Genomic DNA, 22,267 nt, shown 5'->3' on the forward strand with positions numbered 1-22,267 from the left:
AAATGTGCACTGGGGGCTAGATGTTCAAAAACAGCTTCTAATTTTGCAGCCACAGTTGAATGTGGGCAAGCCTTAAGGTTGGGATTTTGCATGGGACATAAGAATGTCTTGACAGACATTAACAGGCTTTGATTTTATTGAGGATAGGGACTTCAAAGCTTTAAGCCTCATGGAAAATTCAACTTACGCCTCTACATACCTGATTTTGCATGTAAAGCAAATAGTGTGGCACTTGAATGCACTTGTTTGCACTTGTAATTTCATGCCTGTTACTGGTAATGGTAATCTAAAACTTCTAAATCTAAACTTCTTCACTGTGAGGGTGACTGAGCACTGGAAGAGGTTGCCCAGAGAGGTTGTGGAGTCTCCTTCGCTGCAGATATTCAAAACCCGTCTGGATGCGATCCTGGGAAATATGCTCTAGAGGACCCTGCTTGAGCAGTGGGGGGTGGACTAGATGATCTCCAGAGGTCCCTTCCAACCTGAACCATTCTGTGATTCTGTAATCTCATAGGGTTCCCTACCTTTCCTAGACTGTGACCTAGATTTAAATTTTGGGCCAACTCCCTGGGCCTTCATGGCTATACCAGGCCTTGTAGGCTTAACAGTGGCTTGCGAGGCTGAAGGGCTGGAGAAAGACAGATATAATACCACATTTTCAGCCAGTGTAGAATGTGCTGGGCTGAATTCAGATGGAATGCTTCTAGTTGAACCATTCTAAGTATTGTATTGAGCACTATGGAATTGTCTTTCAATTGCAAACATATGGCTCTTTGAAAATAAAATATACACAACAGTTCCCTACAGCATGAAAGCTGTGGACAGAATTTCCGTAGCAGGCTGATCAGCTAGAGACTTTGAGGTCTCTACAAAAAAGGGGCCAGTTTAGATAACTTGGAAAATTAGGGTATCATTCCATTTGCTGCTGTGGAAGTTTGGCCTAGGTAAAAAAGAGTGTTGTAGGGAGAACCAGAGTTACTGTAGATGGAAAAAATAGTGTGTATAGTTGGGTAAAAGACTGGGAGATTTTGTGTAGGAATTAGCTAACCTGAGACAGGTAAGGTAGTATCTGCAGACCAAGGTGATGGCAAAGAACAGATTTCCTGTAGGAGATAGAATGTTGCAATGACAGTGGAGAGGGTTTGTGCGTTTCTGCGCAGAAATGGCTAAAGGGGCAATGAAAGAGACGAGGATGGGAATGATGTCTCTCCAGGCAATAGAGAGTAACCAAGAAAAGCTGACAGGAGCTGCAAAACATTATGGCAGATATGGAAAGAGATCTTCTACCCCATCAAAACCAGTTAGGAATTTGTAGAGGTATCACTAGGAGTTATGCTGCAACACCATTTCACAGCATGAAAGCCAGGTCCTGGGATCTTTTCATCACCTAGTATTGGGGCTTTACGGATGGGGCTCTGAGATAAACACATTATAGAAGGCTCCAAAAATGCACAGAATATAAAGCAATTTTAAAGTTTTCAAGGTCAGAAATTTGATTTCTTGTGTAACCGCCATATAAAAACACATGTATGGAAAGGAGTTCCAAAAAATGATGACCCAGAAACGTGAAAGAATTTTTTGTCTGGCTGAATTTTTTGGCAGGCATACTGGTATGCATACAGTATTTCTAAATGCCATGTGAGCTATGCCATCAAAGAGATAATACAAACTGGAAGTATGTGTTAAACATGGGGAAAAAGCTGATGGAAATAGCTCCACATTCCTTTTTATTTATTAATGCCACAGACGAGCTGGTTTTCTCATGAGAAGGGCGCTCATGAATTTTCATTCAAAATAATAAATTGATGTCCACATTTTAAGAAATATGTTTAGGGTTCAAGGGATTAGACATGCAACTCTGCATATCTGATTCCCTTTTTACCAAGATAAAATGTACTTCTTAATATCATTTTAATTATTATGTAGCTAGTGATTTCAGTTTATTAACCATAAGCCTGTACTAAGGAAGCTGTAGTTACCTGCCCTTTAACTAATATTATACCACTCTTATTGGCAATGTTTGGGTACTTTTAATAGAGGACTATTTTTTGCATAAAATAAAATAAAAAGATGAAAAAGATGACTTTTTTTTTGCATTTGGTAGATTTGGATAATCTACCAAAATTAGTTCATTTCTATAGTTTCTTCATCTGTAACACAGATCCAGTATTTCAGAAGTTATGCTTTCTGTGATTCTTCCTGAGGCAATATGAAAATGACCTGCTAAGCACAGAAGAAAGCTGATTTTCAATATAAAAGGAATTTTCAATATACTACAGAAATATTGACAGTTACGTTTTAATCTTAACCAGTCACTGATCCTACATTTGCTGGATTTCATTAATATATTTTTAGAGGCTTATTAGATTACAACCTTTTCCAAATTGATAGTAATCAGTGTTTCAATTTAGATGTAAGGCATTAATTTTAAAAAGAAAGTATTTTTTGAAAAAATCAGTTATTTCAGAACTATTAAAAATATTGCAATCAAATTTAAAAAAATATATAGATGATGCTTGTAGGCTGACCTCACTATCTTCAGGCTCAGACAAATGACTGCCGTAGTCAGTTTGCTTAAAAATGTTTCCAGTTGATTTTTATTTTACGGCAGAAAAAAAGAAAGAGAAACGTACTTAAACTATGTAAAGAATCCCTGTAAGCCTAACATCCTTTCTTGGACTTTTTCCAATGAATCCTGGTTCCCTCACTCGTCATTTTGGGTTGAGTTGCTGTTTAGAACATTAGTTAGAAGTCAGACTGCTCAGCTGTTTCCTAGCGCTTACATGTGTTTTGTAAAGGTCAGGGCCAACTGCTTTCCTGTGTCTTTAAAGCATCAATTCATTCCGTTACACCAATAAGCGGAGAGATCTGGACCGCAGTTTTACAGACCCCCACAGAAGGCAGGTGTTTGGATCCAGCCCATACATATGTTCTGCACATTGTGTTAAATTTGCAGGCCACTTCCTGGTTTTGTTTCCAGACACATCCCATCCCATTCTCGCGGCAGAAGGTGTTGAGCGTTGGACCTAGGGTTTGATTCCAGTCATCTTCATAACTTGATTCAGATTTTTAACTGGTGCCAACTGACCAAGCACAACTGAAATCATACTAATTTACATGAGATGAAATCTGACCTCTTGTAAAATATGTTTTTTAATAACTACCTATCAGTTTTATAACTTAGGATAATTTTGGGTTAAAACATAATGGAAAAAAGAAGCAATACATACTGAAGATACAGAAGGGCTATACATTTCTCTGAGGAATGGATAAAGATTCTGTTTCACTGCATACATACCATTTGAAATGGAGTTTAGTTTTATCTGAGTTTCAAAATGAGATCTGAGTCAAATACCTCCTGCAACAGGAGAAATGCCCTGAACTCCAAATGAAACTACTATTTTTCAACAATAGTAACTTGGCCTTTTATGCTGGCTCTTCTAAAAATAGCGTCATTGCTTACCTTCTCAGGACACTGAGCAATCTTAAGCAAGTACACCTCTCTCATAGATTATTAAGTAAAAGTATCCTAAGTACAGTGGATTAATCTAGAGAGTTACTTCAGAGGCAGGAATCAACACCTGTGCATTATACAAGGTTTCTTTGTTGTCATCTCATTGAAAATAATATCCTACAAGGCAAGTGCTTTCTTCTTCTTCCAAAAAGCCAGTTCTACTTGTCACAACTTTATCTATAAGCTTTCAAAATTACTATGCCTATGGTACTCTAACTGATAACAACTGAAACTGCTGAAGTATTAGTAACATTAAAAACATGTTTATTTTATTGTTTCTGTGTTGAAATACTGCTAATTTTTTGTAAGGGTATTGCTAAAGATGTGGAAAATCAAAAAAAGTTTTTAAGAAGTGGAGAAATTAGCTTTAGTGGAACACACGCTATTGTTTGATTGTTATGGGGGTGTTGGTGCTACTGACAAGGCTTTTGTTAGTTCCAGTTCTGCAAGTTTAAAGATTCCTTTTCAAGGGGTATCTTTTTGACGAATGTGCAGTTTTTCAGCGTGTACCTTCTGTCTTGTATCACAGTGTTTTAGAAGAATCTATGCTTTACTTATTCACTAGGCTTTCAATAGAGAATCACATTAATCCTTTTAAGCTCCTTATTCTAATGATTTATTTTGTTGAAAACCATAGTGATCCTCCTTTGAATTTTAATGATTGCTGGCTATTCAAGGATTCATTGTTTTGACTTCCTGTCCTTACCTTTGTTTCTTACATGTCTGTAGGGAACACCTGTCTAATACTGTATCTGGCCTTAGTTCTCACTGGCTTACCATATTCACTCAAGCCTATCTTAAGGCGTTAAGTTGAAATGCTAGCTACTCATCCATGAAAATAAATGTAGGATATTTACAGAGATGGGCAGACAGACAGCAGAGGGATGGCTGAATGGATTGAGTCATTTTTCTATGAAAGTAATATTTTTATAAGAATTATATCAAGATGATTGTTGCAAAGTTTGCTCAATATAAAGTCAGCACTTTAAAAACCATTAAACAACATTACCTATGGGGGATTTCTATTTCAAAATTTTTGAAGCAAATGCAGTATGCCAACAGTTGTCAGGATCTAGCATCAGCTGCTGAATTTGGGTCATGGCACTGGCTTAAATTGGATTTCAGTTTTCATTTTCATCCACTCTGTATAAATACAGAACGTCTCTTTAGAAATAGAACTAGGAACATCATGAGTTTTCAAGAATATATTATTCTAATATAAGATTTTAACAACTACACTGTATTTATGCATAATACATTTTGTTCCTTATCTACAGCCTTTTGGACTTTGATTCAGAATACCAGGAGCTCTGGGATTGGCTGATTGACATGGAATCCATCGTGATGGACAGCCATGACCTGATGATGTCAGAGGAGCAGCAGCAGCATCTTTACAAGGTTAGCGCTACCGTTACTGCCTTTACCTAGCTATAGAAGATCTGATTAGCTTGACAAGTCTTTCTCTCACAGGATATCTCTGCGTTCATTGTATGTATCATGGTGTCTATTAGAATTCCCTTCCCTGTCCCCAACCTCATTTCCATCCCCTGTGCGCTGACAGGCTGCACCGACATCATAATTGCAAGAAAGTTCCCTTTATCACATTCTATTTGCTGTAATTCTATAGAAGGACAAAGATTTGTCTTCAAGATGAATAGAAATAAATGAAACTGCATTAATAAATAGACTGAAACAAAATGAAGGAAAAAAAATGAAATGGTTGCATTTAACAAAATGTGTTTTGATTGGAGCTTTCAGCTGGATTTTTATCCACCTTTCAGACCTCTTCTGGGAAGAAAGAAATTTGCCTTGATTTTTGGTTTGCTGCTGCCAGGATACAGGACTCTTCCAATTTAATTTTTATTAGTTATACATAAAGCAGACATTGTCATGTTAAGTCAATACACTTGCTTGTGATTTCAGCAAAATGATTTTGAACTTGCATATTGATTGTAAGGTCTTCATCTCACATATAGATACACTGTTTCCCTTATTTGTCATAGCAGGCTTAGCCCAGAAGCTTTATGACTTCTTTTAGCTAGTGAATACTTTTAAGAAGTTCCCCAAAATGCGTGATTTGCTCTTAGAACTGTTTCAGGCTTCAATGTGTGTCTGAGAAGCTGTAGTCTATGTTTATTGGGGAGGGGGGGAATAAAGGAGGGGCTTTCCACAGAAATATCAGGCTGCAGTAAATCTTCCTCATTTAGGCAATTTTTATTGGAGTAATTCTGACAGTTGTCATCCTTGAATTGCTTTGAGCATATGGCATATTTCAAAGAGCAGATTGTGAATCATAAAAAATAAAATTAATAACTAACCACAGAATCAGCAACAGTATAATGACAAGAAACAACTACCCTCTAGCTTTTTTTTATTTCTTATCGAATAAATGGTACATTCAAGGTCAAATAGAAGTTGTTTTCTTTCTTCTGTGGTTGCATTATTTGATAATTTATTAAATATAATTTATTTTTTCTTGCGTTGGCGTCCTAATTTCTTGGTGCTCTTCATGCATTTTATTCCCTCTGATTTTAGTCCTTTTATTTAAAATACCCAGTGAGGTTGTTGTCAAAGGAGTTAAAAAATTTTTATAAATAGAAAATATGTTTCAGATCCAGCCTATGCAGGCTGCAAGTGAGTTTAATTCAGTGGCCTCCATTTCTTTCTGTGTCAGTCATTTCTTAAATATAATAACGTCTTTTTTTATAACTCACTAAATACGTAATCGTACTTAATCATAGATTAACTGTGCCTGGCTAGGCTCAGAATAAACAATGTCAGAAATGCATAAAAGGTTTCTTTTGAGTCCAGAATAAGGTGTTTTGGTAGTGCTTGTCTAGATAAGACCAGTTTGGACCATGCCTAGTCTAACTACTAGTCCTATATATTTTTAGTCCTATAATAAAAAATCAACAAACATAAATCAAATTTTAAGAAAACAATCCACTCATCAATGTGCATAGGAACCGAGGCTAATAAGCAGTCAGCCCAAATATTTTAAACAACTTAGAAAGCTGGAGTTTGGTTAAGAGATGACTAGAAAGTGTCCATAAAGCAGGATCGGTGTTTGCAGGTAGTGTAAAAAGCTTGAGTGAATGGCATTAAGATCTATTAGCCTTTAAAAAAAAAACTCCCAAAGAAGTGTTGAAAGCCCCATAATTTCAGACATTTAAAAGTAGACAAAAGGAAGCATTAGCAAATGTAACTGGGGGAACAATTCTGCACTGGCAAAGGAAAGATTAGATAAATCACTAGGTCTTTATCATCCTTAATTTCAGACATCCAAGCAAAAAAATGTATCATGTCCTTAAAAACAGTATTAATGATTCTACAAAACTAGCCTAGTAAACCTTTCTTCTAATCCATAGTGACACCCTATTTACTCGGAAGGTCTTATTCAGAGTGCTAGCTGGTCTGCCTCGTGCCAGCAGCTATGTGGCATCAGCGCTGCCTACACTTCACAGTGAACAGAGAAGTCACTCTACTCTGTAGGGAAAGAAAAATTCAGGCACCTGTTATAATCAGAATTCCTCAATGATGTGGGGTGTTATGAAAACACAGGTCTTACTTTAGTCATTCTTTATCAGTTACAGCTTCAAATATGAACCTGCTAATTGCACTCTGCTTTTTGGTGGATTCTCCTTCACCCACAGATCCCTCTTCCCAGTTATTGAGCTGACAAGTAATTGCACCTTTGAGCCAGCTCAGCAAGCTGCCTCTGCCAGGAAACCTGCTGTGGTACCACTATTACCAACAATAATCATTGCCCCTAAGGAGTCTATGAATGGGAAGGAGCTATGATAAAACAGGTAAATTCGAAAAGGGGAAAGCATACATTAAAGCAGCATAACATAATATATAAACGCTAAAATTGCATATGGGAAAATAGAATGTATTTTCATGGTTAGACTATTTTCCCAGTACTCTGTTTTCAGATTTAGTATAGATTTAAGTCAACTCTCAGCTTAATTTTGTTTTGTAATATTCCAGGAGCTTCTTAGTTTTTATTAGGATTTCTATTATCTCTCTTTAACTAGGTTTTATTTTGCCCATAAATGTAAGAGGAGTGTATAGCGCAGCCATCTTTTTTTTACCTCTGAATATGTACGCTGACTTTCTCTAACACAAAAGTGGCTAGTATTGTTGACTCTCATTTAAAATCTCCTAGATTCAAGAGCAGACTTACAAAAAGAGAAATCTATTCTTCATTCCCCTCCCTACGCTCCTCCGTAGCCCTAAACGATTTCAGCTTTATGCTGTTAAACTAACTAATGATTTTGAAAATCAGCTAGTGTTTGTTAAAATGGAAGTCAGTCGCAGAATGAAGAGCTGACAGTTTATTAGTCCTATAATGCTTTATCTATTAACTAAGAAAAAAATTAAAAGGAGCAGCTCTATTGTTTTTTGGAATCTCACGTCTTTGTACTGCTCTGATAGCTGAGTTTAATGCCAAATGTATCGTGTTTACTTCTTTTTAATCTACTGCATGTGAGCCTGATCTCATAAGCTCTAAGTACATAGAACTTGCATTGACTTCAGCTGGATTCTTATGCCATTACTGGGGGATCAAACCCAAAGAATTTAAACTCTGCTAATTAGTCCTTTAGCAGGAACTTGAGTAATTCTCTACCTTGAACGTTCAAAAATGAAGCACATCAGTATTTATTGGAGCTGTGGAGATTAGAAATGAGTAGACTAGTCAGAAAATGTAATGATAATTCCTTCCATTTTCCTCAGAAGATTAATTGCAAAACTTAATTGTGTTAGATTAAAACCTCATTTAAATAAGTACGATTGTTAAAATTGTTAGTATAGTCAGAATAAAATTAACCAAGTATTCTTTAAAATCACATAGAAGAAATGATATTTTTCTGTTTGATTACAAGTAACGTATCACGCTTGTAATACAAACTGCGTAGGCTATGTCTTGCAATACTAAGTTCCAGCACAGATGGACTTGATAGTGGGGAAAAAACCTTATATAGTAGTGGCAAGATTTTGAGAGATTAGTTGACCTGGCTTTGGAACAGGTTAACTGCTAACCTGTGCCATCAAAGGGAAGCAGTTCACTGTATTAAATAACATTAAAATGCACAGCAAAAGCTAAGGATACCTTTCAAAAAAAAGTTGGGGCGGGGGGGGAAGCCTCCCAGCAGTTTTTGTTTCCCTGCTGGAAGCTATCATTCTTCAGAAGGTGCAGTTCGTTTTCTCCTCTGGGTGTGCTGCTGCTCCATTGTGCCTTCCTCGCTGGCTCGGCCCGCTGTGGCCCGGAGTGGATCAAACAAACCGTGGTGAAAGTTTCCCTCATTTGCATCACTTCTAGACAGCCCTGTCGTACTCTTTGCTGACAGGAAATCACTGTCTTTGTCACCTTTTTTCAGTGATCTCCTTTTGGCAGAGATTGGCCATGTGACCAGGATTAATCACAACAACAGTTCTGGCTCAGAACTCAATGACATGTTTTCCTCAGCACTTCAATAATGGTGTAGAGGAGTCAGTAGGAAATGACTACATTAATTTCAGAGTGAAAAGATAATTAACACTTAAGGCCTAATGCTATAACCTATGGAGCTATTATTCAAATTAAAACTAATTTACTGAAAACTTGTGAAAAAACTGCCCTTTAGTGCAACTGCTAAAATAATCTTAGACAAGTTCCTGGGTTTAAAAAGAAGAGCAAACTATACTGAAAGCAGTAATATAAATACATAAAAACTTAAACATTTGAAACTGGAGGCTGAAGTATGTAAAGTGCTTACTTAGATGATATGAATAGGATACTGGCAAACAAAAGCAGCAGTGTGCTCCGAGAATGCTGTGCTTAAAGGAGTTTCCTTGGCAACAGAAATGCAGTTCCAAAAGTAGACAGAACTTTCCTCAGAAAACATACTATTAATAACAACCTTCCGGAACAACTTGGAACAATTTGACTACTTGGCAATAATAATGCCAAGTGTTCTGCAAATTAATCTAACACATAACAGTTATGTTTCTCTTGCCCGTAGTTCTCCTGAACTGGAGGACTGAGTTCTCTTCAGTTAGAGGATACAAACGTGTGAACCAGTTCCAAATGCTTCTAAAATAGAGAGAAGGCTCAAATTGCAGTAGCCTATAAGGATCAATTAATGTGCTTCGTATCATTTTAACTTGTAAAACAGATTAGTTTAATTGGATTACTTTGTTCCGTTTGAAACAAGTCCTGCGTACCTACTGAAGCGACATTGTGTTTCAGTCTTTTTTTCAAGCAGATTTTCCGTATAAAGAAAACTTATTAAAAGATTAGCAGCCTGAAAAGTGATATATTTAGACAATATGCTTAGGGGATTGGTTATAGTCTGCAGAATGTGAAGATTTTTTGCTCCTACGATGCATATTCTGCAGGGTCCGCAGTGCCTTCTGCCTGTCTAGTAATCTGTCAGTGCCTACACAAAGCTGTTAACAGTCAGTGGGAGAAGATGATGATCATCTCTCCAGAGGAAGCTCTCAGCACACTGCAGGATTAAGCCCTTATAGGCCGAAACGACAAATCTGCTACGCATGCAGTATTTTTAAATATGTCATCATTTCTGTATGAGCCAAGAGAATAAACTAATTTCAGATTTGCTTTGCCAATAGGAATCATTACAATTCCACTAAAGGCCATAAGTTTACTAGAGAGGAAAAGTGGAGTGTTCTACTACCTTGACTTTTCCTGAATTCTTAGATCTAAAGGTTAAAAGTAATCAATATCTCATTGTGCAGCCTGATAATAAGTAATAACCATGATGTTAAAATCTAAATGACTGCAGATAGCACTTAGGTGTGTGGACCCATTTGGGAGTCTTTTTAATTGCAATCAGACTAGTCATTATAGTTTGCTAATAAACTTTTAGGCTAGCTTGCAAAAATGGCCACCATCTTGAAATATGACTTTGATCCTATTAGCAAATTATGTCCCAAATTCTATCCCAAAGTGAGAGCTTATCTGATGAAGCGTATGTAATTCTTTCTTGCATTTTAAAAATATAAAAATCTTATTTTGCTAAAATCCGTGAAGATATTTCTTAGCAATAGTAAATTATAGCATTTATTTATGTCTACCCTTGTGGATTGATACATGCCTTGATAGAAATTATTCTTTGACTTTGTTGTTGTAGTATCCTTTTAATTGTCACTATATACCATAGAATGACTGAACTTAGTTTTGCAGAAAATTTTGAGCTCGGTTTTCATTCTTGACTAAGTTTGGTAATTTCCACATGCTAGGCTGTTTTTTTGGTTTTGTCCTTTTTTTTTTTTTTAATAAGGAAAATGAACTATTTTGTATGAGAGGTCTCTAAAATGTCTGATACTCCAAGCAGCAGTAAAAATAATTATCTGATTGCTATTACAGCATCAATTAAATGAGTTCAGGACCTAACACAGCAATGTTTTCTAGTCTTTTGCTGCAATGAGTGATGAAATTGCTTAACTTTTTCTACATAAGTATTTTCTCTTCAGTTGCACTGGAGAACAGAGTAAAAACTCCTTTGTGACACCTGCTGTAACAACCAGCTCGTTGTTCAGTGGTCCATGTGTTTAACATTGCAATATGATTAAATTTCTTGCTACCTCTCGCAAATTTTTTATTTAAGAAGCAGCAAAGAAAATTATTGTTGGCAAAAAGTCTTATTTAAAGCAGATAAATGTTAGGTTTCAACGTCCCATATAATTATAACAGGAAAACACTGATTACCGTGTCTACAGAATTACAAAGTAAGTCTAGAGAATGGATGAAGAAAGAAGAATACGAAAAATATTTTCACGTTTTCTTGATTGCTTCCATAATATATTTCAAATGTATACATACATTTCTAAAGGCAGCATTATAGTTTCTGTGGAGCAGGCTCCCTGTATTTCTGAAAGAAGTGGCTTTATGCATTTCACACGAGTAAGTGGGTTTCTCCCATTTCTGCCCAGCATGACATTGAAGATGAACTTCACGTTGCAGAAAAGCAGCATTTACTGAGCTTGTAGCAAAAGCCAGCACAGCTTTTGGGAGATTAAAGCAGTGTGTCTAGAATGAAAGAGGCGTTCGACTTCAAACAAAAGTAAATGTGTACCACATAACTGTCATCACCATTCTTTACTACAGCTGCAAACTGTGGACAATTTACAGTCATCACGTCAAGTATCTTAGTCAACGCCACATGTCTGTTTTTGTGCCCTTGCTGGTAAAAAATGGTGGGATGAGGTCCCAAGCCTTGGGACCTTAGAGCATTGTCAGTTATTCAGCACTCAAGCAATGGTCTTAACATACTCAGTTATGCTGGTTTGAGTGTGTATACTCAACAGTAAATTGCCCTAAGCCATTTTCTGTTCATCAAGCATTTTTCTTGTTTAAAAAAAAAAAAAAAAACAGGGCCAGAATTCACCCCAAAGGATAATGAAAATTGCCACCTTCATTACTTCTGATATTCTATACCTGCTTAGTGTCCAAACAAAGTGGAAAGGCCTCAAGATTAGTCTCAAATATACTAAATTATTTGCGTTCTCTAGGGAGCAGATAAGAATAGCAGAAGTATAGCAGCGCTCTGGCCTGATCTTTGGACCAAGAGTCTTTAAGAAGAGGTGTCTGTAGTGCTATTATACCTGCAGTCAAATAGTAGGGACAGGAATAACTGCACTGCAATGTTCTTTTGTTCCCTGGAAAAAGTAAAGAGGTCATATCATGGTCTAAAACATGGGCATGTTCTGAAGTATATTGTTCTCAGTGAAACCTTTTGATTTACCCTTTTGTCTAAAGGAATTAGGCTAGCTGCTTTTTCTTATTTCCTGACACACCGGATCACATGCAGGGCAGATGTAAGCAGTGCAAATCTGTGGAGTCGTGAGAGCTGCCCAGTATATGAAACTAGTATTTAATATATAACCTTAGATTATCCTAGGAATTGTGTGCTCTATCCATGATATTTTGTTTCATGAATATAATACAGGAAATACTATTTTCCTTCTGAATTATTCTTCATCAGCATTCCTCATAAATAATTGAGATGTAATTTTTTAAAATAAACAAAAACTAAATGATCATGGAAAACCTCTGTAACAGGTTTTTTTTAGATGAAACCCAAATTCACTAGTTCCTGATAAACTTGCAGTCCCAATACGTTCAATGCATACACATATAAATGTTAGTAAGTAAGTTTCATGCGAAGTTCGTTCTAGAGTAATCAAATATACCAGTTTGTAATCCCCTGAAAAGCTCTTTTCACATGCTAGGATCAGGTGATGGTTTTACATTGTACACTTACATTTTTAATACATGATACTAAAAATAACCACAGTATTTTGTGCTAACTTCTCCTTCTAACAAGGTAAAATAATTAATAATTATAATTTCATTCATATTTCTTGCAGTTGTAATTACATGCGGTTGGTCCAGTGGGATCCTGGGGTAGGCTCCAGCCACCTCCTGTGGCCAGTGAGAAACACTTGTGCTTGTTCTTAACTCTTTATGGGTGCTGATATTTTAGTGTTACAAAAAACATGGTTGTTATAGGACTCCAGGGATCATTAACTGTAAATATTAAAGTTGGCTCTGTGGATAAATGCTTTCGGGGGAAGACAGCAGTTGTACCTCTTGCATCTCATTGTGGCAGAATGAATAGGTGCCATTACAGTTTTGCACAACTTATTCCAGCTGTGTCACAGAAGGAAGCCAGTAGCATGCTGTCGCAGACCACAGGGAAGGCTATGGAGAAGTCCTAGTATGAACAGTGATACACTGGGAGAAGGGGTCATTTATGAAGACTAATTTGAAGTTCCACAGGAGCTAAGGAGACTAGCCTCTATAGTCAGTGAGAAAAGGAGGTTCCTCTGAAGGGTTACTCAGAGCAGAAGCTTAAGTCAAGCACTCTGAAATAGTTTCAGAAGAAACCTTTTCTCTCTTATTTCTCTCTGCACTGATTGTATAAAAAGGTTACAAAGATCAGCCTCACTTACCTGATGTTACCTCTCACTGACTCCCTCAGTTATCATGAAAAGAGGTTCTTTTAGTTCCATTGTGTCATGTCTATGTAATATCCCAGTTTGAAACCCTGCTGTGATGCATCCAGAATTTGACAGGCAATACACTAGAGTCTGATCTTCTCTGCTTTACTGATAATTTTACTTAGAAATGGGAGATGATTGATACAGAATAGCTGTTCAAGTTTTTCAGGTGGTGACTTTCTGAAGATGAGCATTCATATTTTTGAATGAGGTGTTGGGACCAACATATATGTTTTTTGCTGGCCTTCATCAAGGAGGACTATATGTCTTGTATGGATGTTGAAGAACAGTAATTACCAAGATCTCTTAGGTTGCTGTCATGTGTGAAAAGATTTAATGAACACCATCAGAAGAGTAGAGTAGTTAGTCATGTGATCCTGAGCACTTTTCTGTCTCAAAAGTGCATCTGTACTGCTTTGTTTTTATTTTTTGGTAAAAGTACCTAATTTAAAGACAGGCTTCATTTTTCTCCAGAAAGTCAATAGTCAAATTAATCAAATTCCTCAGAATATAAGTACAGAAAATTTTAGCCTTGTTTTTAAAACTATGTAAGGAAAGATGGGAATAGTTAGCAGTGAGATTGAAGAATCTCACCCCCCAAAAAATTTTCAGATATATGGATATGCCTTCCTGCTACTTCTTAGAAGGACGTGTGAATAATTGCAGAATTCTAATTCTTTAGACCTTGCAAAAGGCAGGAGCCTAAACTTGAATAATTAATTCAAGAAGGGTATTTGAAGAGCTCCACTTCAGCTATTTTGTTTTTTAAAGTAAATGCTTCATTTAACTGAATGTCTCAGCAAAAAATTGGTAGAAAAATGTTCTTTCTGAAAAGATGTAGTTCCCTTATTGCTTCAGCTGTGGTCAAAGAAAAAATTCTACTTTCAGAACTTCTACACGATTTAATCTTAATTTAAGATGTTCAGGTGTCTGTTTTTTGTTAGCTATCTTGTAGAAGATATAAGGCGTTAATGGCAGAGAGGGAAACATGCAATAGTTAGAAAAAAGAAAAAAAACTGTGGAACAGGTAAAGAATATCACCCCTCTTTTCTACCTTTGCCTCATATGCTGAGCTGTGGAGCTGCGCTATTTCTGTCTATTTCTACTCCTTCCAACATTAACAGCTAAATTCTATGGCTGTTGTATGGCCTTATAGGCTCCTGTGTCTTTAGTTCACAATATGCCTACTAAAAGTTAGAATGGGTGTGATGATAAATATTTGATTCACTTTTAATACACATACAGGATTTGCTTTGTAAAAATGGCCAAATAACAGTTCCTCAGCACTTCTGAAGTTACTAATATAACAGTTACTAAGTTACTAATTTAAAACATAATAATTGATTGAAAAAACATATGAACATATGAACATGTGTAGGTTGATGATTAACTTAGGGAGTGCAGACAATTGGAGACAGAGGAACAGGTTTTAGTGCAGATGATAGCTATCTGCCTGGGCCCACCAAAGCTCAAGAATCAATCAAGGGGGTACATAAAGAGCCAATTTAATTTTAGAAATATCAGGTCCTCTCATGTTATTTCCCTGAATGTAACATATGAGATATGGGACAAAAGTCTCATTAGAAAAACCCAAAGGAAGGAAGAGTCTTTGATTATTCAGATAACAAAACACATCAAAAATCATGGAAGATAGATAACAGTGACTGAGCTCCAGGAAAACTGGAACTCTAGACAAAAAAGTTTTTGAGGCAATAGAAACAATGTTGTAGTGTGTAAAAGGAATTGATTGGAATGATACAAATATTTCTATAAAATTAAAAGGTATAAAAAGGTTTTCTTAACCAAAACCAGCAACAGAAAAGGGAACATGGTATGGAGCCAGGAACTGGAATACCCATGTGTAACTGGAGACATAAAACATTTTGTAGTGGTATCTCTTTCCCAGGATCTCTCATGAAATATAGACTTCACAGGGAGGACGGCAGAGTGAAACTGATGTAATATATGCTTAGCAATGGTGGCTGACCTATCCAGAAAAGTGCTAAAACAGAAACAGGAAAACACACACACAGATGTAAATCAAAAGAATCCATGAAGCAGGGTAGATGCAGATTGATGGAATACATAGCTATTTTAGTGCAACATATGTAGCGTAACAGGCAACATGAAAGGTAGAAATAAAAATGTTTTTGAAGAAAAGAGCCAAGCAGACAGACTGAATATTGAAGTTACCTATGAAATTAAAATACAGTGTCTGAAAAATGTAAGGTTTTAGTGAAGAACGAGATATCTGTAGTGTGACTTAAGTAGATCTAAAGATTCTCAATGTTCTGGCAATGCAGAAGGCTGCCAGGCATTCAACTGCTATATTTGCAACTATGCTATTAGATCAATGACTAATTTGATACCAGCTGGATTGTGGAGCCAGCTGCAGCGCAACACTGATAAGGAGCAAAATTAGACTGGAGAGATGCAACCAAGCACTGCAGATGTGCAATGAAATCATTATGAGGCCAGCGGATAAACGCAGTCAGTCAATAAGGAACCCTGAAATAAGAGATGTCATTGCTTAAAGTTTATAGTAGTTGGTTTTCAAGAATTCTACACCCAAGTGGGCCACAGGTCTGCGCACGCTCTGGTTTCAATTGCAAGGCAGCATTCAAAGCAGTATTTGAAAGAAACAGGAGGACAGTTACTGTGATTCCTCCCTAGCATTCTAGCTGACTATATGTCATATTTGAAACAGATGAGCACTTGGATGTTAAGTTGAAGTTAGCACAAAACCACATGTTACCTAGAGTCCACTAAAGCACAGAATTCTGTTAGGTCTAGTAAAAATGCTGAAAAAGATGGCAAAGTAGTGATGTACCCACAGAAACTAATGCAGAGTGGATGGATGATCTACTTATGGTCAGGAAATCTTGGAGTAAACTACAAAAATCACTGAACAAAATACTGAAAGCATACTGGGCATATTCCCTGACTTTTTTAGGGGAAAAGTGTTCACTGTGATGTCAAAAACGGGTTTTGGCATGTTGATCTGAATGAACAACAACAGCTACTGTTTTGCCCCATATTTTGTTAGATACCCACTGGCTTTTATGCTCACCAGTCTCAGCCAGCTCCTAGAGGTATTCTGCTATAATATGAACCAGGCACTAAAGAAGCTGCTACGCCTCAAGTACGTAGCTGATGGCAAGCTAAACATAGGAAATGTCAAGGAAGAGGCAATCTATCAGCAGCTCCTCAACATATACCTGGAGAGGAGTATGAGTCTAAATGCAGAAAACTTGAAAGAATGTGAATGAATCTGAAAGAATCTCTTGTGTGTGGCATCTGTTGATTTCTGAGGGACTTTGCTGTTGGCCCTGAGAAACCAGGAGCCCTTCAAGAAAGAGGCAGAGCAGTTGACAGAAGGAGAGTCTAGTCGTTCACAAAGATGAACAACAATTTTTACCAATTTTTTTGCTCACCTGACAGAAGCGCCTTGAGATGGTCAAGACGGAATGATTTAGAAAACAGTAAAGGGACAAAGAATAAATAAAAGAGCAAAGAAAATTGGAAGCAAGACATCAGCCCTTTAGTAGTACAGTTATTTCAAGCAATTAGAGCTATGGTCTTCCACTTTAGAAAAGTGGAATATCCCCACTACAGATTTTCAGAGCTTTCAGCGAATATCCTAGTGATAAAGAGCTCCTGTAGTAGCTCCTATATCAGTTTTCCTCACATCACAGTAGAAATAGTAAATGCAAGTGGGGGGAGGGGGCAGGGGGAGTAAGAAAGAAAATGGCATTCCTTCCAACAGAGATCCCCCATAGGCTCCCGGTGACAACTAGCAATTGGCTTACAATAGAGAAAGCTGAAAACTGATTTATATTGTGCAATTGTGATTTTACTGTTGGCTTAATGCAAAGGTGAGAGAAACATTATAGGTAGTAGATTAAAACTGTTTTTCCTTCACTTTCCTGTAGATGTGAAAATGGTAGGTTATAAGTGTCCCACACTGGACCTTCTACACAAAACTGAGACTCAGTTGACATATGCAGATTGGCTGCCTCTCTGAGGAGTAGAGGCTCCTGGAGCCGAGCAGGAGGTGGTAATCAGTGCTCTGCAGAGGCAAAATACTGTGCACCAGCTCATCAGTGGTATCTTGTTTTTGCAAAGGATTGGCTTCTAGCCCTGGTTTCTGAACTTGTAGGAGCTTCTGAACTTGTAGAAATTTCTACCTTGTAAAGAAGCGACAGCACAGCTTGCTTCCTCCATGTGCACAATGTAGGATGCTATTTTTCCTGAAGAGGCAATAACCTCTTAATACCTCTATAATACCGCTAATTGTCTGATGAGCAGTATCTTACCTTTAAGACAGCAACTGCTGCCTCGGGGAGCAAACATATCCATACCCTATCTTTTTTTTTTTCTTTCATCTCAATTCAAGTGCTGGATATGTCTCTACAATCCAATCTTAATGGACAGCACTGAGTCCTCCATAAAAATAGATTAGCATATTTAGGAACTTACTATAGCTGCAAAGTAAAGAGAATACAGTTATTTAAAGACAATTATATCTATTTAGTCCATTTTTTAAAGACATTTGTGTTCGTATTTCTTTTCCAACAGCACAAATGCTAAATAAGTGAGCTTTGTTATTCTTGGCCCATTTCAAAGTTACACAGAATATTAAAATGTTAAGCGATAAAACGGGTGTTTTATGGAAAACATCTCTGTTTGGCACACATTAATTAAAATTCAACTCTTCCTGTTAGCAACCAGATTACAAGAGAGGTAGAATAGCGCTGGTCGAGGAAGGCAATAGCAAGTACTGTTGCTTATTGGGGAGATAGGTGAGATACATGTGAAGAATTTTTTCATCTCTTTTAAAAGGAATGTGTCCTATAGCTGTTTCTTGACTCAGCTGCAGGGTATTCTCCATGGACACACTAGATCCATAGCCAGTGCTCTTTAGGGCCATGGTAGGCCAGCAAGTAGGAATTTCTGACCTTGGTGCTGAGGCATGCTGAAGTGATAGCTAACGATTTCTGTTTTGTCCCTGCATTTTTAAGCAGTGAGAAAATAAAAATTCCCTGCACTTTACCCAGGTGAATTCATGCCAGAGAATCTCTCTTCTACCCATTTCCTGTTTCTCTCCCCTCAGGCCAGGCAGTGGAAATATACTTTTATAATAACTTACACGTCATATAAAAGCTGCTGTGCTCATGAGTGTCTGTATTTCTTCTGCACCTCTCTTCGCTATCTGAATAGCCTCCAAACATGGAAACCTGATGAGATGGGAGATCTTCACATGGTTCAGACACTTGATTTGGTTAAAATCAACAAAGACTTTTTAGATTATGCATATGATTTGTTTATAAATTTGATATAGAGATCTTAAGAGAAAGGGCTTTCCTATTGATATTTATGATTCTATAAGGCTAAAAATAGCACAGAACGCATAACATTTCCGGTCACATGCTTTTGCTCTCCGGTCACACCGCTTTACTCTCTGGTGCTTTCTAAATTCTTCCCTTCTGAAGCATATGCTCCCTTTCCCAGGTTCCTCAAAGACTGCTGCATCTTTCATTTTAATTCTTTTTGTGGCTGTACCTTTTAGTTTGCTGACTTCATCTGGCTGAGGCCAGAATTTACTACCCTAGTGCTGAAGATTTTACCACTGGCAGATTCTGACTTAATAAGTCTCAAAACCTCATTTATTATGCTGGTTTTCAAGTCAATCTCCCATTTTTTCATCATCAGTTGTCAGACATCCAACAGTTAATCTTTCCAAAATTGTGGCCTTAACTCATCTGTTCAGATATCTCAGCTGCTTCCCACTAGTCCACAGTTATCTTGCATTTCATATTCACATCTTTTTTGAGTCTGAATGTACAGTGTCGACAACAGCTTATACTGACACCTGTTGTGATTGTTTTGTATGGCTGTAAGATATCAGGGCACAGATTTAGATGCAAAGTTGTCTCAGCTCTTGAGGTCCTTTAAAGTAGTGCACTGGTCAGCACATTTCTGAATAGTTTGTGTTCTAGCTTCCCAGAGTAGTTCCTGGAAGTTATGGGTTTTTTGGATCCAGTCTGCATTTATATAGGGAATTGAGGGGTATGCTGTGACAAGGTGACCTGTTATGAAATCTTTTTTCACAAAATTGTATGGGAAAAGCCAAGGAGATTCACTACAGTTTGCTTTTAGCACAGCAAACCATTACTCAGTCAACCTTGATATCCAGCTGTAAGCAGCAACCAGTCCCAGAAGTCCTGAGATAAGCTAAAGCAAGCCTCTCTTGTATATATCTTTACCTTCAGTGGATTTTAATTGATTACTTTTATGTGTTTATTCCATGTTTGTCTTTTCTTCCTATGGTCCTCTAATTTTCTTAGTTAAAATGGATAATTAGCTTATTTGACCACCAGGTGGCCTACCACACTGCATTGTTCATTGTATGCCCTAACTCAGGTCTTGAGAAGGGTGTACAATAATATTTATTAAAACTTCTGTTGTTGGATGGTGTTATTCTGTGAGTGCAACAGTGTGACTGTTTTTAATGTTACATCGGCTCTTTTTCTTGTACCAGTCAAATGTAAATTTATTTGTACTAATGGGACTTTTTCCAGCCTAACTATGAAAGGTTGCAAAGTTAAAAACATATATTATATCCTTAAAGATTTTTGCATGATTTAAATATTCAAACCTTTTTCTTAAGTGCTTAATGGCTTTACCAAAGGACGGTTAACTTCTACTTCTGCAATTTCTTCAACACTTTGTTAAGGAGGCAAAGAATAAAATCAATGCAGTGGCAGTACTTTGAACATCAGTACCTAATGCCAATCACCAGTGAGCTGGAAAAATTACCTTTAATAGGGTTAATATAGTGCTAGCGTAGTCTCTTAGTGTACAAAAACTCTATGGCCTGTTCTGAAACATGTATTCATTGCTTAAATTTCTTTAAACTTCAATTCTGTAACAATATATTATACTCCTAGCATAACAGCTAAAGGAAAAACCTAAAATAGTTAAGATTCAGATGCAGATTTGATGAAAATAATCTAGTACTTTTAAAAACATGAACAATTCAACAAATTGCACTTTTTTCTTTTAGAGTTATCACTAATTCTAAAATGATTGTTAAACTAGGAAATACGAGATTAAGTAGAACCATTTTATTTCTGTGTCACTGAAGTGCAAAGAACCTCATTCATGAGGTTCTGCCACCATAAAAAATAGTCAAATACTTTTTCTGATAATTCTTACAGAATGTCGTCTTTAAAAAAACTCAAAAACACCAGATAAGTAATAGGATCTGCTTCTCCCACTTCGGCCTTTTCTCTTCCCCCCCCCTTTCATTTTTCCGTCCTCATTTGGAATTGCTATATTCCCTAAATACGCATCTAAATATAATAAGCATCTATTAAATAGGCTGGCAACAGTTAAAGCTGAAGATATCAGTACAGGTTGCTTTAAGCATTTAGCTTGTCTTAATGGCCACAGAGCTTTCCAATTACTATTTGAACTGCCACACAGCTATTGTGGCATGCGTAGTTACCAGGATTAGCTGTCTGCAAAAGCAGGACGAGAATGTCTTAAGAGAATGCCAGAAAGAAAAAAATTCATAAGTCTTCACTAGTGTTCTCTACAGCTGAAGTAGATTCAAAGTATCCTGAATTTGCTTCATATTACTTCAATATTGGTGTTGTGTCCTGATATTTCCTACTGCTGTGGTCCTTTCAAGCATTTTCTTTCTCAAATATATGCATATCTGGTCCAAATTTTAAGACGTGTCCCTTACATTTCTTTATGTAGAATTCAGACGTTAAAATACCAATAATTTGCCATTCGCTAAATGCACTGATGTTGAAATTCTTTTGTAGTGTTGAATACTGATGCTATAGCCACCAGTTTATCAGACTGCTTAGGGCATGGAGATAAACATTTCAACAATGGAGGCAACATAAGTCAAGATGAACTTGTGTTTTATTTTCTAAATCCATTTGTACAATTTTATTGTAATATTTTTACAGAATTTTTTTTTAAATTACTGAAATACAGGTTTTATTAATATACAGTTATGCTGCACATGGGTTTCAAAGAAGCTCATTACAAAATGCTAAACACAAAGGGGCAGATTCTTGGTCTTCACGTTTGACTTTATAGTTTCCAAAGTGAATCTAGAGAAATCAACAGTATGCACTAAAATATATTCTCCTTGTGGGTGAAATTTTCACTGATATCCATTTCACCTGCTACTATGACCTTTTTCTGCTGCTCACCATCCTCCTTCTCAGCATAAACGGGAGCATAAAAAATCATAAATTGAAGCAGGAGAGCCAAACAAGAAAAAGCCAAAAAGTTGCTATAGGCGGAACTGTCCATAAGTGCAAGTTAAATCCAAATCCATTATTTTTCATTTATATCAGGGCCAGATTGTTGAAAATTGGCTTCCTGACAGCCCTAGGAAGAATCAAGCCATAGGAATGTCCAAAATATACGTACTTGAGTTCAGAAGCCTCTGCAAAATTGTTCTGCAGCTCTGTATTTTGATTCTGTGTGTTGCAATCCCAGAAACACCAAAAAGAGTTAATCTGAGATCAGTGCAAGTCATCTGGTTTCATGTTTGATTCTTGTAGTAACGTCATGCTTTGCACAGACATTCAAGCTATTTGGCGAAGGTATGAGAAGATAAAACAGCTGGGAGTTAAAATTAAACAAATTCAAAGTAGAAACAAACCATACAATTTCTTGGAAAAAGGAGGAAAGCTAGTTAGTTATCATTTTACCAAG

General features: G+C 36.8%; 1 protein-coding gene across 3 annotated transcripts in view; it reads left to right on the top strand.

The window, feature by feature from the left end:
- The window catches only part of AKAP6 (A-kinase anchoring protein 6), a 292,996-nt gene that overhangs the window by 204,504 nt on the left and 66,225 nt on the right, over positions 1 to 22,267 (top strand). For all 3 annotated transcript variants that reach the window (XM_009669920.2, XM_009669919.2, XM_009669921.2), the window contains exon 9: positions 4,792 to 4,912. In XM_009669920.2, coding sequence (XP_009668215.2) covers positions 4,792 to 4,912 — 121 coding nt within the window. The remainder of the gene's footprint in view (positions 1 to 4,791; positions 4,913 to 22,267) is intronic.

This window comes from Struthio camelus, chromosome 5 (genome assembly GCF_040807025.1).
Source record: "Struthio camelus isolate bStrCam1 chromosome 5, bStrCam1.hap1, whole genome shotgun sequence".
Classification (NCBI taxonomy): domain Eukaryota; kingdom Metazoa; phylum Chordata; class Aves; order Struthioniformes; family Struthionidae; genus Struthio; species Struthio camelus.